We start from the raw sequence: 16694 nt of genomic DNA, 5'->3' as shown, positions 1-16694 counted from the left end.
GCAGGCCCAAGACTCGAACCCACAACCTTTGGGTTAAGTGTCAGACTCTCTAACCATTAGGCCACGACTTCCCCACCATTAACACTGATGTGTGGAAAAAAACCACACCACACTCACTCAACGTGTATACAAACACATCTATTACAACCGTTAAAGAAGTAATAATAAGCAGTGGAAACAGGGAAGTCATCTTATTGGGCCACGATTGGCTGAACACAAAAATAATATGCTGTGGGCCGAGGACAGAAACCAAGTTACTCAGTTCTTCTTTTTTGTTATGAAATTTATCACATTCTCTACCACAATACTTTAATTCTTTTTTGTAATTTTACAGAAAAATAGAGAACCCATAACGGACTGCAATATTCGAATGTTCAATGTTTACACAATGAATGTGTGTAAATTACATTTTATTTAATTTTTTTATTTTGCCAGTAAAATTACAAACAATAAAATCCTTGAGAAATGGAGTTACAATTAGAATTTTGTAGTAGTAGTTAGTGCGGCATTGTGGGTGGGAAATTAAAGTCTACAGAGACTGAACAGATGTGAACAGATGATTATTTCAGCTGCATGGTCTAGATGGTCTTATTACAGCCCAGAACTGTATTTTCTCCTGGACCACAGTGCAATACACAATACAGGGGCATAAAAGACCACATAAGATGAAAATGTGAATCAGATACAAGCACAAGAAATGAGACATCTACACAAAAAGCTTGATTAAAATTGTGACCTAGTTTCATTTCTGTAATTTGATTCAAAAACTATTCCTGTGTCGAACAAACACAGACGTTGCTCCACGCTCTGCATGTCTACAGAAGAAAAAAGGAACAAACGCTAGCGGAAAATTTAGCTGTGTGTGAACTTTACATATGATCCAAAAGTTATTTTGTATTCACACACCACTGAGGCATTATGAGATGGTGCTCAAGCCAAATATTTTTTACGACCTTCTTATTCCACTTTCTCAGTTTCCCCCATCAGTAGCAGTACAGAAACAATTACATGACTACTTATTTAACCAGTGGTTAATATTACTGCTTTTCGTTTAACATCAGGAGGACACAGTGCACCTTGTAGTGTAGACTAAATGCTTGGGTACCTTCTATGAGGCAGTGGGGTAGCAGTTAGTCTTCATAAGAGGGAATAAGAGATCATTCCTTATGCTGGTTGCTTTCAAATGTGGTGTTTGTTACTGTTTTTGATATTCTATTGTAGAGGGTCAAGAGATATCTATGGAGTTAAGTCATATAAAGTCTTAAATGTCAGGATATATTTCCAGTTTGACTTTCATGTATTAGAGGAACAGTATGATGGGTTTTCAGTGGCCCACACTCCACCTTCACTCCAGCAGCCTGACCATGAAAAACACTCACTATGTTTTTGCCAAGCTTTGAATTGCTTATAATGGACCTTTGTTTTAGGCGCACAGACAGCAGGGAAACACACACACACACACAGGGTGTTTCATGCTCTATCAGTTTGACACAGGGCTTCAGGCCCTCGAAGGGGGGCTAAGTCAGCAACGAGCGGCGGCAGTGATCTAACATAAACAAGCTTAATCCCAGCCAGGCATTGCAGCTCTAGGCCCCAGTCTGGACCAATGATCTCATCGGCAGGTCAGCTTAAAACCGTGTTGCTATTGGGGAAGAGAAAGCCCATCATCCAAACAGGTTGTGATGCAATCTCCTGTCAAACTAATGCCTCTTTTAGGATGGGGTCCATGTGTGTGTGTATGTGAGTGTGTGTGCATGTGTGTGCGTGTGTGTGTGCGTGTGTGTGTGCGTGCGTGTGTGCGTGTGTGCGTGCGTGCGTGCGTGTGTGCGTGCGTGTGTGTGTGCGTGTGTGTGTGTGTGTGCGTGCGTGCGTGTGTGCGTGTGTAGTAGTTTGCGTTTATTGGATTAGATTGCCTTGTTCATTCTGAACAAATAATTAAAACATATAAAGACGTCAGTATACATATGTTATGATGAATAGGAAGCTCCAGAGACTCTCCAGGAAGATTATACACATAGCTACATCCTGGTACAAATCAGGCCTCGTACTTTACAACAGTAACATTATAATGCCAGCTATAATACGGCAAGCGGGAACTTGAGCAGCACCGTTTACAACCTCTGACAGTGAAGCTAAACATTAGCACGTTTCTGCAAGGAACATGCGAGAAATAAGATTCAATTCAATTTCCCATTGTCTCAAAGTACAGAAGCAGAAGAAGAAGAAAAAGAAATAAATATAGAAGAAGAAGAAGAAGAAGAAAAAGAAATAAATATAGAAGAAGAAGAAAAAGAAGAAGAAGAAAAAGAAGAAGAAGATAAATACATGAATATACATAATTAAAATATAAAATTAATTTTAAAAAGATTAACTTCAAATTTTAAATATTATATATCTATCTCTATCCCATGATGGCGGCAAGGAAAAACTCCCTGAGATGATTAATTGTTTAATAAATCAACTTTGGTGTCCATTAGCCACTATACCTAAAACTCACACTTAAGCTACAGTCACATGAGCATTATAACAGCAGCGATGACATTTAATTTGTTTGCAATCAGTTGTTTCACATGTCTTTAACAGAGAAATTATGTCAGTAATTAAAAATAAACAGCTGTCCTTTGTACTTTTCCTGGATGAGTGGGAATTTACCATGAAGGCACGTGAACTAAAAATGACTGAGATCCTCTTACCAGTCACAACCTGCTCCACACATGTCAGCGGGACATCATGTTCTCCCAAGAGGCGATGGACACACTGGAACCTCTGAACAAGAAAACAAGCAATGATTCGACACACTGAGCTCAATGCGAGTTAGAATGTGATGCAATTCTTCCTGTCTGAGGAATAAGTTTGCAAATCAACCTCAACTCTGGAAGAAAAACACATTCTGACTGAATAAACCTTCTAATAAAGAAATAAGAATGACTTTTTAATTGAAAATGTACGTTAATCGTTAATGCGATATTAACCTTTAAATTGTTGATACTTTAGAAAGCTGCAGAATGTAAATAAAGTTGCAGCACATAAAACATTTAGGAAATATCATTCAAACACACTTGTTTTACAGCATTTATGTCCATATCACATGCCTGTCAGCATCAGCTGATTTTATCAGACGATACCCTGAAGATCTGTGGTCATTTACAAGGCTAGTCAATCAGTAAATAAGATGGAATGCCTTACAGATATCTCACTCAAGTCCAACAGCACAATAACCAACCGACCAACCGTTAATCATTTTCTTACTTTGTTCTGGATCCAGTTACACAAAAACACTGAAAAAGCAACTTTTTAAATGATTCGCAGACATCCGAAGGAGGAAAGGCAAAAGCCTCTGAAAAAAAAATCACTGACTAAAAACTAAAAACCTACAAACTGTAGGTTTGTGTCGGTTGTTTTTCTCGTTTCTGTTAAAAACGTCTGCTGATGACACACAGTATACAAACACAGCAGGGGAGAAAAACATGCTCTCGCATCTTCAAGTGTTGCAAGAGCCTCGCCCAATAAATACCTCAAAACAATCATAAACCTGTCCTACATCTCACAGAACAAACAGTGGTGTGTACAGTACGGAGTTCTCCAAGGCTATAAGAGTGTGAAGAACTATTATATAATACATCACTCACACCTTCGATGCTCTCACCTAACAGCTGGACTTGTGTAACTCTGATAAGAGCGCTCCATTTTATCTTTAGCATTATTATAGCTTTTTTTTTTCTTGTTAGCATTTTGCATATCATTCCTCACAGACAATTAGTATAAATAAACTAGTCTACTCATTCTTATAGCTAATCTCCGTTTATGACAACATCTGCAATAACACGAGCAACTTTTATGATCGTACTAAAAATCTGCTTCGTTAATAAAATACCGTACATCAAGTTTGAATATTATTGATGTGTGAGTGTTAATATATTTCTTATGCAATAATGGAGCAGTTGAAGCTTCTGTTGATCAAAGTTTAATTACGAAATGCCATTGGATAGTAACATAAGCTATGCTTTGTTTGTGTTTTAATATTGGTTCATATTTTGAGCAACCCTGCTAATGACAAAATGCGATCGCAAGACGTCATCCATCTTGGTTCCTCTATTCATAACCTTGAGCTACATTCATATTTGACAAGTACTTGCAATGCATTTTTGGTAATACAGATGGTGTGTGGTCACAGAGAAAACCCACTGAAATATCAGACACATAAGTCAAATGATCAGAAGCTTCAGTTATTATTCACATAAGTTATTAGTGACTATCTGTGGCATGGCTGTGGATGCCAAACAGGCTGATAGACGAGTTCTATATTTGTATAACTGATCATCTCCCGGGATTTTAATGTCTAACGGTCTCTAGGGTTTGAGGGTTATGTTGATGAGAGAAGTCAGAAGAGAATGGCTAGAGTGGTTCTAACCAAAATGAAAGCTTTATTACCTCAAACCATCACACTTTACAACCACGGTGAGTTAGAAAAGCATCTCAGAATGTGCAACACATTGAGGCGTCATCGGTTCAGGCTGGTGGAAATTGTGTAATAGTGTGGGAACATTTTCTGGGCAGATTTTATTTTAAAGTATTGTTGCTGACCATGTGTTCAGTGTACTCTGAACCGGATCGGTCTCTGGATCTGAATCTAATAGAACACCTTTGGGGTGTGATAGAATGAGAAAATCGTGTAAAAATGTAGATGTCAAATCTGCAGTAATCATCTTAGACAGCCGTATGAGTACGGACCAGAATCTCACAGGAATGTTTCCAACCTTATAAAAGCCACGCTACTAAAAAACAGATGCTGTTCTGTGAGCAAATGAGGGGTCCTACCCAGTATTAGTATGGCTTTATATAACTACATAGAAACTTCATCACATGATTTATTGCTTACCTGTTGTGGCAAGGTATCATGGGTAATAAAGGACACCTTGAAGTTGGTGCAGATGAGCTTTCCCCACAGGTCATCTTGACTGCTGTCGGCCCCGATGCACTTCCGCACGAAGTTTGCCTCGTTTACCACAATCTCCCCTGTGGAGAAGTAGCATGGGCTTGAATTAGGAGAACATCCGAGACTTTAAAGTAACATGAAGAAATGAGTTAGTGCTGACCATAAACAGATCAAAGAGATCAGCAGGAGAAGGACTTTTATAACCTTTAGGCTATATAATGCAGGAAAATCTTTCAGGTGACATAACAGCGCAGCAGCATTTCTTAATCCTGGTTTTCCAGTTTTTCTACTTTAATGCTTTCACTGATTAAGTACAGGCACATAAATAACTTACACAGGGTGATGAGAGAAAAATACAAAACAAGAGATACCGGAATGCTCGACCAGCAGAGCGGGCTAATCAACGTACAGCTAAAAAGCCAAGGAAAGTGCTCCATATCCTAATGTGAACCAGGTAAGGTCAAGTTAATGATGTCTCCTGTCTTGTTTAAAGAGTATCGTTTCACGTCCTAATCCAACATGGCGAAAACAGAAAATTGTTTGCCGCTAAATGTGTCTGAGACAGAGAAGTCGGTGTGTCCCTCATGACCTGTGTCATTTTCAGGTCCCCTAGATGAAGTGTAAACTATCCGCTTTCTCCTGCTGACAGGTGATGCATTCCTGGGCTTGAAGGGCAGAGTTAATGAGCCTGCTGTTCCACCCCTGAGTCAGGAATCTACTGCTGCAGTGGAAATACCTCAGGCTGGGGTAAGAAACTGAGACAGAAAAAGACAGAGCTGAAGCTTGACCTCACTAATGCCTCAGGAGCTCAACATTTCCTTACTGCAAACTTTAGCAAAAACAGCATCTCCGTCAATCTGTCCCTGTATCGTCTTGCTCAATTATCATCTGAGAGCGTTTCGATCTGTTTCTGAGAATCAAGCACACGACCGGGCAGATTTGGACCGACGTAAAAGTGAATACATGGTAAAAATTTGCTTGTGGGACACAAATACATGCCAGTGCTTGCTACCTGTATTGACTGTCAGCCAGTAATTCTAATTAGTGCTGATTTTGCATGCACAAGCTGAAACACATAAGGCTGGATCAGTAAATCAAGCAAAGCGACTCTCTCATACTAAACAGAATAAACACGTGTGCTTTATTACAGCATTGTCTTAAATTGTATATGATTTGAGAAAAAGAAGAAACTAATTAGTGCCTTATAGATAAAATTGTAACTAATGTATTGTAAATGTTAAATAAAACACTTCTGAGCTTTTGGTACTGGAGCTGCAAATCAAACCTAGAGTCTTGTCCATTCTGTCAGTAAACATGTCCAAGAATGTTTAAACATTTGGCTTCCTATAGGAAATGTACATGTAGAAGTGCACATGCACCTTAGCGATCTTCAGGACTTTGAGCTATGGCCATAGCATATGAAGCTGAACTTATACATATGAGCAAATGAACTACATACAAAGTAGTATTAAATTGCAGTAATGTGAGTTTTGCCACAGGACTCATCAGTCTGGAACATCCGCAGCTCTGAAGTGAGGAGGTATTACAGCACAATCGAAGCCAATGAGTCACTGAGCTGAATGTGATCCAGCAGTTTGGATCACGGCGCATTGTGGGAGAGTTCATGCAAATCTCAGTTTGCATTAGGATTTTAGCGCTGGCTTCTGGGACAAACATGTGCAGACTTTCCCCTGAGAAATGAGGTCCAACTTCATTTTATTGTGTTTATATGTGTGTGTGTGTGTGTGTGTGTGTGTGTGTGTGTGTGTGTGAGAGAGTGTGTGTGTGTTTTCACAAGCTTGAAAAGAAGCAGAGCTCAAAGACAGGTGTAGCCTGGTTATCGTAGGACTTTTAGGCTCTGCCAGGCATGAAGATGACGGCATAGAGAACAGACAGATTCGCTGAGCTAAAGTACAATATTGTATTGCATACGATAACTTTAGTATTGATTAATAGGTCATGACCTGTGACCAAGCATGCTGTCACCTAAAAACACGAAAGGATCTATTCTTTTAATGACGGCCTGTTTCTCAGACACATTCAACAGCTAATCAAACGTCACAAGTTGACCACAAGATGTTTCCAGTTGTGTCCAAAAACGTGCATCTGTTTGTTGAACTACTTTGTAAAAAAATATCTACAACTTGGAAATCCTGCAAACTGATGCTACGTCTCTCTGGCAGTTTCTTCGAATACAGTTCCTTTCCTTTCCATGAAGTCTACATCTAATCCAAAAGAAGGAAGAAGAGCTTGTATTTCTGACTTTTTTGTCTTGGGGAATGTAAGGGGGGGCCGTAAACAGAAATAGTGCGAGGGTGTGGTTCCCACAGCTGTAAGTACTTCAGTTTTCAGGAGAAGAAGAGTGTTTTCTAACAGCAGAGGCCCGTAGAGTCCAGACATAATGCCAGCTGGGACTCTTTAGAGAAGGATACTGCAGTCCAGGACATAATTCAACACTGGACATGTATTGCTTTTATGTCCTGTATTTATTACTGCTTGTGTAGTCCAGTGTCAGTGCTAGTTTTTCTTTATACTTTATATTTTGGCTTTTCATAGTCCAAAAAAAAAATAATAATAAAATACTTGTATTTCCTTTTTCACACCATGTCAGTTGCCCGTACAATGAATCGTTTCATGACAAAATGCTGATATAAATGCTCCAAATTCATTTCAACACTATATTTTCATGCCTTGAGTTATCTACAAGAACACTTTACAGTCGCTTCCATCTTGGTTGTTAACCTGTCTACATAAATTATTCGATTTATTTTACTACACTGGCTCTACTGTGTATTACATCTTTATTTTATATGCAAGAATCGCACATCTTGACTTATACATATACGTGTATATGTATAAGTCAAGATACATATACGTGTGTTACGTAACGTACTTCACTATTATAACACCATGCGGTCAGTGTACTGTAGATAGTTAATAGCTTTAAATGGTGAACATAATCAGGCATTTGCTAGTGAGACTGAAACTAACTGTTTTAGTCTCAAGTCTCCATCAGTGAACAGTTATTAGTTGCTGAAAGCTCAACAACAAAAAAATATTCGTATTAAAACTCGGTTTCCTGGTTACCCGGTTGAACTTTTTGAGCATACAGTACACAGTTATAGAAAGGAAATGATTTATAAATCCCACTAAAATCTGGTGTCACCCAGACGAGGATGGGTTTTCCTATCGGCTCTGGTTTCCTCTTCAAGTTTTTTTCCCCCTCATATCGTCTTAGGGAGTTTTTGACCCGTTGCCTCGAGTTCTATCCAAATAAAACTGGGATGTTTGTATGGAACTGGAATTTTATTTTTGTACTGGAATATAACGGTTTTCCTCCTTTAAATGACAATAATTCGATAAACGGTCGTGCTTTCTTTTCTTTAACAAAAACATGTCAAATATGAAATGCTTGTAAGTAAAAACATAGTTAGTCTTGACCTCAAGTTATTTTGGAAAGCAGATTGTTCACAATTTCGGGTATGTTTTTAGAGCTACAAATCAAAACTGAAACGTTTTATTATTTTCTACATTGTTATAACCTAGATGCAGTCTTCTCATTGGTTAACTACGCAAGCAAATAAAAAGGCAGAGTCTTTAACTTCCTTAAAATATATAGCACATCGTTCAAGACCGGTCTAGCCCGATCAGAAGCTAAAATCGATTTTCCACTTCCTGCTTTTATTTATTCTACTTGCATATGTAATTGTTTTATATTGAACATTTAAGCAAAAGAAAGGGAGGAAATTCTCTAGAAACAGAAGAAAAATGACATAAGATAGACGCTTTGTGAGCTATAGTGGTAACTCAGCGGTAAAGAAAATAAATAAATAAAGCGAGCAGGAAGTGGAAAATCTAACTGATTTCGGTTACTGCTGAGCCTGGACCAGTCTTGAACTTCCTTAAAATATAACGTAAAGTTCAAGACTGGTCCAGGCTTAACAGTAACTGAAATCAGTTAGATTTTCCACTTCCTGCTGTAATTTAATCTACCTGCGTATGTATTTTTTTTTGTATAGATTTAACGTTTAAGCATCAGAAAATTAGTATTATGCAAAAGTTTACTTGAATGATAATAAACCAATCGTTATGATGGAAGCATTTATCACATTGATATTTTCCACAATGATAATTTATACATCATTTAACTTCAAAGAAACCTCGCTTTCTCTTTCACTGAATACCCCCCCCGAGTTTCCTTTTCGCTCAACAGCAATACGTGTAGGTTTATAGGTTTTGCTTGCTCTCAGACTTCGGAGTGTGTTGTAGGGGGTGGAGATGTTGCCTAATCAGCAGCCTGGTCTCCTTCTCTAATAATTTTTTGCCCCAGTCTGCCGATGTGGCAGAAGTGATGGCAGCATTACACTGCATTCTACTTAACACATAAGAAGTATGTCTGATGAGGTCTCTCGGTCATGTTATTTATCACAAGTGTGGCTCAAGTGCAACACTACTCCGACGTTTCAAAAATAGCTTTCCCTTGAAGCGGAGTGTGAAGCGGAAATGTTAAACGGTGAGACAACAGTCTGAATCAACATAGACATAGAACGTCATCATCAGCCAACTTTAGCCTCGGCCGCTAAAGGGTCACAGGTCTGTTCCTGACATCACAGAAACTCAAACTACTCTCTGCAGGCCTGTAGAACATTACCTGAAACATCATGACAAACCATGCATACAGTATAAACACACACACGCGCATACATTTTCTGTGTTGTATTCTCTAGAAACATAAGAAGAGTGACATAAGATGAAAGCTTTGTGAGCTATAGCGGATGCTCAGTGGTTAAGATGTTGGACTACTGAATGGAAGGTCTTGAGTTTAAATACCAGCGCTGCCACTGCAAGCCCCCCCCCAGTGCTCATTTGGTAAATGAGATCAATGTAAACTGCCCTGGATAAGGGCATCATAAGGGCAATCCCATATCCCCAAGTTTATATTATTAACATGTCTTAACATACATGTGATTTGCAATGTGGTCTGCAAAGTTTTTTTTTTTTTTTAAAACGAACAATTAATAACAATAGCACAAATACTATTGATTATTATATATTAATCACTATTTTTCAAATAAAAGAGAAAACCGCTGCTGTAAGGTTCTACATGCAGTCTCTAAAGGGGTTATTTATACACAACAAAGCAATGCAACACAAAGTTTATGCAAATATGGAGCATCGGTGCAATGACTGCAAATGGGTAAACAGAAGAGCTGCTCCTTCATCCATCTCTTATGATATGGTGTTTGTACACACACACCCACACCCACACACACACACCCACAACCACACACACACACACAGGAATTTTATAAACAAAATTCTTCCTCAATGATGTTTCATTTCAGTGGCAAGAAAACCGGTTTGCTGTCAAAACTTGAATGATGATAACATTACCACGACCCCCAGTAGTATTAATGCCTACTGTGAATGTACTAGGTGTGAATGTAACTTAAAGGTTCCCCTCAGAGGGACGACTATAGACGGTTTTCTGCTCTTTGCTCCCGGCAGGTACCTCCTACACCGTGCCTTTATTAGTAATGTATCCATGGCTTTTATAAGATGAAGATTCATAACCTACTTGATTTATCATCACGTTTGAGGTAGTTTTGATGCATAGACGTTATAAACGGACAACAACGTTAGACAAATGAAAAATTCTTTTACTAACAATTTATGCACATACGCATCTCAGAATCAGACCGTGAGAGAAAGGAATGGTTTTGTAAAAATGCCTTTGCTGTCATGATTGCTGACGGTGTGACACCTACAGTGCTTGTTATATTTATAGTTTTATTATCTTAGCGATATTCGGTTACTTAAAACAACACTTAAAACAGGAAGGGCATGAGGAAGTGAGAAGGTGATCCTTCACTGAGAAAGGCATATGGAAAGGCACACAGTTCAACTTTCTGACAGTCTCTGAAAACATGCCTGCTTTAGCCACAGTCATGTTTTGTGTAAAGAGCCTATGGGTGTGTGACTATGGTCAGCATTACTCAATTACATCACTGAACCTTCAACATTTACATCCCTAGTTCTTCACATTAAGACAGCATAGGTAGTTATTCGAACTTCAAAATGAAGTCATTATAGTTTATCTAGGATAAACAGACCTTATATACCCACTGGTTAAACACAGAATGCTGTTTAATCTCTGGACATACGAAATGACTCGCATGTGACATCCAAGGCAGCCAAGGCAAAATTATGTGATTAATTAAGGCTGAAAATATGACCACAAATAGGCATTGTATGTTCTGTAATCGTGAGCTAGCAGCCGTTGTCTATGTGGACGCCTGCGACACCGTGTGTACCACATTCTAATGCCGGCCTGAGAGGACATTAAAATTTAATTATTAAAATCAATTCACACATCATTAAGAATGAGTAGAGAGAACTGACAATAGCAGTTTAACGTTGATCTGTCCTTCTGCTCTCACACCAATAAAAGCATCTTGCAGCACATAAACACCATGAGCATTTTAAACGCTATATTTATATATTAATTTGCACACCGTGGCTGATATATTAATGTAACAGCAACACTATAAGAGACAAGACACCATAGCAGTCACAGAAAGTGTGGTAAAAGTATGTGAGATGGGATTTGTTTATGGTTTAGCCACACAAGCTAAATGTGTGTCCTGTGTCTATTTTGGAAACAGGGAAGATCCAAGTTGTGTTTAATTATAAGGAGTGAACGCCTAAAAAAGCCCAGAGCTTTCAGCACAGTCTAATATTTCATGTAAGACTGCACTGTAACCAGCCTGTTCAAGTGCCAAGCTGAAAGTTCCAGGAAAACAGGAGCCTCGTCGTTTATTCATTTACACAGCATCACAGAAACCAAATTTATTCAGATCATGTTTGAAGACCTTGCTAGAAACGATGAGGTGACAAAACCTAACATGGGTGAAATTTTAAAACATCTTATTACTTAAAGGTCAAATTTATAAAAGATTTAACATCATAACCTGACACCTGTTTTAAGAGATCTGTTTGCAAATCCTCACTTCACCAGAATCAATGTTTACAACACAGCTGCTTAATTTCACTTGGCTTTGTGCATTTATTTCTTTTGTCTTATCCTTGTGTTTGGGTGGCAAATGTCTGTCAGTCCCAGTGAAGGAGGCATGGCCTCTCTACCATCAGTTGAAGGGAAGGAGGCATGGCTTCTCTACCAGTCAGTCCCAGTGAAGGAGGCATGGCCTCTCTACCAGTCAGTCCCAGTGAAGGAGGCATGGCCTCTCTACCAGTCAGTCCCAGTGAAGGAGGCGTGGCCTCTCTACCAGTCAGTCCCAGTGAAGGAGGCATGGCCTCTCTACCATCAGTTGAAGGGAAGGAGGCATGGCCTCTCTACCAGTCAGTCCCAGTGAAGGAGGCGTGGCCTCTCTGCCAGTCAGTCCCAGTGAAGGAGGTGTGGTCTCCCTGCCAGTCAGTCGAAGGGAAGGAGGCGTGGCCTCCCTGCCAGTCAGTCGAAGGGAAGGAGGCGTGGCCTCCCTGCCAGTCAGTCGAAGGGAAGGAGGCGTGGCCTCTCTGCCAGTCAGTCAAAGGGAAGGAGGCGTGGCCTCTCTGCCAGTCAGTCAAAGGGAAGGAGGCGTGGCCTCTCTGCCAGTCAGTCAAAGGGAATTAGGCGTGGCCTCTCTGCCAGTCAGTCAAAGGGAAGGAGGCGTGGCCTCTCTGCCAGTCAGTCAAAGGGAAGGAGGCGTGGCCTCTGCCAGTCAGTCAAAGGGAAGGAGGCATGTCAGACCCAGTAAAAGCAATTTAGCCTCTCTGCCAATCTCAGATAAGATGATGTGGGCTCAGCATCATCAAAACATCACCATTCATCAACGACCTTTCAAATGTATTTATAAACTGTTTGAAAAATAATGAAAAACAATGAGCTACATCTTATAGCATCACAATGCCTCTGAATCATATACCCACCAGGTACTTTAAATCATTGAACAGGTACAAAGATGCACAATGGAATGAAGGAAGAAATCCATAAACACCCCCAGTCAAATCAATTTGGAGCAATAAAATATTGTGCTTGTATTAAATTAGGCACAAAATGCATATAACTGAGCAAGCATTTTGTGGTAATAAGCTCACTGCCTCTCACAGAAATAGCAAACCCACTTCCTTAGACAGTTTCTAAGCTACGGTTTACTGATTACAGAGGATGGGCTGCGAACACTCTCAACCTAAACACCAAAGTAAACCAATGACATGAAGACGACTTCCCACCTTCCCTGTTTGCAGTCATGTGCCCGACAAAACACAGCTATAAATCTCCAGGAAGACTGTGCAGCTCAGGACTTCTGTAAACAGTACAAGCCAAAACCCACCTCAAATAAAACACCCTGGAGCAGATAAGATGCTCTCTATCTATGACCAAGCATAAAAAATTCAGAGACAGCTCATGTGTAGGAAACAGACCGGATAAGACGCCGTTCCTTACACAGGAAGCATGCAGAAAGCATGTCGTCAAATATCTTAAATCAATTCATCATTACGGACGTTTGACATCTCTTTCCCCTGCTCACGTGTACTCTAAACATTCATTTGGGTGGGGCAGTTCTGCAAAGAGCAACGAACAAGTCTGCCTCACATTTGTTGAAAGCCTTTTGTTAAACAAATTAAGCACACATTATACGCAGTTGGCCGCAGTAGCAAAAAAGCACGAAAGGCAAAGAAACTAAATTTACATAGAGGGTGACAACACATGTACAGCATGTTGGTTAGAAGAGCTAGACAGATAAACACGAATCTCTGTAATCTATTAAGTAATATATGGGGAATTATGCTCAGACTTCCAGATCTAGCTTATATCTTAGCCTTTCCCTTAAAAGAAGGACAAAATAGGACATTAAGATTCAGAGAAAAAAAACTGACCTGGTAATAGCCTGGCTTCGAGTTTCTTGGTGGACACCGGAAGATATTTCTTCGCATCAGTCTGTGTGGTCGTGCGTTAAAACAACATAAAACAATCCTTAGGAAATGTGAGATTAAAACATAATTAAGCAGTCACACCCTTACAATTATAGGTACCAAACTGTATTTTATCCTGTTGCTGCAGTGCTACACAAGAATACTGCATTTTTACCTGAAAGGCTATTTCAGTATGTGCTGTATTTCTTTATTAGCTTTTAAGCTTTAAAAAAGTACACCCCTGCTCTTTAAAGACAATTATGTTCCTGACTTCATATTATTATGTACTATAACTGACATTTCCATGCGAGACTGACGCTAAAGGTACAACACGTGTATCCTTAAGGTACCACATCAACTTAAAATGCAGTTTGTTTTTTGATAAATAAACAGTGAATAGTTGTTAAGAACGCCTACAGTATAAAGACTTGTTAAACTTACAGCATGGAATTAAATGAGAAGTATTTTCTCTCTTTTCTTACCTGAAGTGGAGAAAGATAGGAAGTAAATGTCGGCTTGGGAGGTTTTGGAGAAAACATGTTTCTTGACACACAAACTTTTGGTATCCAAAGCAGAGCTGATGTTGATGTATTTTTAGTGAAACAAACGATGGATGAGTTTGAAAAACTGGATCAGACCATTGCATTTCCCTGATAAGCTCCTACTCTGGGATAATGATGTAATTATTTATTACACCAAATCCCACCTCCCAGGATAAAAGACTATTGTTATGCATTCATTCATTCATTTAAATAACAATGATAAAAAATGACAATAAAAGTAAATCCACAGTGCTGATGTCAATAATAGCTACAACTCTTTAGACTATTACGAGTTACACAATTTTATTAACACGACTGACTCCAAAGGTCTTGTTTACTCACCTAAATACAGCTAAATATCTACTTTAACATACTGCTAGCTTGACTAGTTAGCTAGCTAGGCTATGCTAAGCTAAACTATGCTAAGCTAAGTTAGCTCTGATGCTAAACAAGTGGCTGTCAAACTTCACACAGCTAAAACTTTTTGCCTTGCAGAGAGTCCAGTGTTTTAGGTCAATGTTGTGCAATTCGTGGTCATCTTCGTCTTTTTATTCTTCTTTCCTTTCAGATCAGACTCGATGCGATACCACTGAGACACTTCATCTTACTGCTCCTTTTCTCCAGTTGCTGCTGAATGAATAGTTTATGTTTGTAAGCGCTCGGATTCAGCCGTTAACGTCGCAGCCATGTTTACAATAAAACGGGAGATGGGAGTGCGCGAGCGTGCTCGGCTTCTCTCTGGTGAGAAGGCGTGGTTTAAGCAAATGAGCTACGTGCGGATTGGATGATGGTGTTCTGGAGGCGGGACGTTATGGAAATCAGTTCTTTAATCCTCATATGAATGGACTTCAAATTGTGTCCGAAACGGAAGATATTTCCTGTTATGTCTGGGTTAGAATGCAAGAATTAAGAATTTTAATTCGGATTAAATATTTAAACAGAATGCTGACTTCTGCGGTTCTATTTTGTAAATGATTTTTGAAAGAAGAATAAACCGTCACTGTACTATATATCCCATAATCCAGTGCGTCACCCTGCCATAAAAAAGAGTGTCGTAAACAAGGAGAGAAAGGAATCAGTTGTGTTTTACATACGTAATTATTTTACTAGATATTTCTATGGATAAATCGCTGGTTTATTCATTTATTATTTACTCTCTCCTAATACACCGGAGATGTTGCGATGTTAGTGACCGTTATGAGTATGTTTATGTTGTGTTGTTTATGTCGGTAACCTAGCAACGTGGCGAGCAACGTGACATTGTCTCAAAGCAGCTTTACAGAACATAAACATAGAACAAAACAAACGATGGATGAGTATGAAGAACTGTATCAGACCATTGCATTTTCTTGCTAAGTTCAACATCTCTGATGTTCTCATGTTCATTTCATTTGTGTGTATATATCAGAATAAGAATCAGGTTTATTGGCCAAGTGTGTTGACACACACAAGGAATCCAGCAGTATGTGACTCTCAAAAGTACAGACATAAATAACACTATACAAACTATACAAGACAATGCAGACGATGAGATACAATATAGACAGAATGAGTATTAAATAAAGTAAAGTGTGGGAGTGCAAATAACAATATTGTGCAATATTATGCTTTTTGTACAATATACAGCAGCAGTAGTGTGTGTAATATAGACGTTTTGATGACTGACAGTCCTGATATTGCAGTACTTATAGATATGCAGGAGTGAATATAATTATGGTGAGTTGTTGATCAGGGTAAGCAAAGTTCTGTGGTGCTTGCCAGAAGGGAGGACCTGAAAGAGGATGTGTCCAGGGTGTGAAGGGTCAGTGGTGATTCTGGTTCTTGTGTCCTGGAGAGTGTGGGCAGGGTGGCGCCAAAAAAAAAAACTTCTGCTGTTTTTACTGTGCGTTGCAGTCTGTTTCTGTCCTGTTTTGTTGCTGCACCAAACCAGATGGTGATGGATGTGCACAGGACCGATTCAATGACTGCAGTGTAGAACTGCATCAACAGCTCCTGTGCCAGGCAATACTTCCTTAATTGACGTAAAAAGTACATCCTCTGCTGGGCCTTTTTGATGATGGAGTTTATGTTGCACTCCCATTTCAGGTCTTGGGAAATGGTATTGCCCAGAAACTCGAAGGCCTCCACAGATGACACCGAGCTGTTGGATATTGTGAGGGGGAGTAGTGTTGAGGGGTCTTTCCTAAAGTCCACTATCATCTCCACAGTTTTGAGGGTGTTTAACTCTAGGCTGTTCTGACTGCACCATAGCACCAGCCGCTTCACCTCCTGCCGGTATGCAGACTCATCGTCATCTTGGATGA

At 39.5% G+C, this 16694-nt stretch overlaps 1 protein-coding gene across 2 annotated transcripts in view; it reads right to left on the bottom strand.

Annotated features, from left to right (window-relative positions):
* mtmr10 (myotubularin related protein 10) overlaps positions 1 to 15133 on the bottom strand; it is a 29277-nt gene extending 14144 nt beyond the window's left edge. The window contains exons 1-4 of one of the 2 annotated variants that reach the window (XM_047815445.1): positions 14332 to 15133; positions 13814 to 13874; positions 4880 to 5016; positions 2694 to 2766 (exon numbers count right to left, since the gene is read on the bottom strand). In XM_047815445.1, the coding sequence (XP_047671401.1) occupies positions 2694 to 2766; positions 4880 to 5016; positions 13814 to 13874; positions 14332 to 14388 (328 nt within the window). In that variant the 5' untranslated portion in view covers positions 14389 to 15133. The remainder of the gene's footprint in view (positions 1 to 2693; positions 2767 to 4879; positions 5017 to 13813; positions 13875 to 14331) is intronic. The other variant, XM_027157525.2, reaches the window with a different exon arrangement.
* Positions 15134 to 16694: the final 1561 nt, after the last annotated feature.

Source organism: Tachysurus fulvidraco, chromosome 1, assembly GCF_022655615.1.
Source record: "Tachysurus fulvidraco isolate hzauxx_2018 chromosome 1, HZAU_PFXX_2.0, whole genome shotgun sequence".
NCBI lineage: Eukaryota > Metazoa > Chordata > Actinopteri > Siluriformes > Bagridae > Tachysurus > Tachysurus fulvidraco.
Note: the sequence above shows the minus strand (reverse complement) of the source record. Positions and strands in the feature narration are given on the sequence as shown.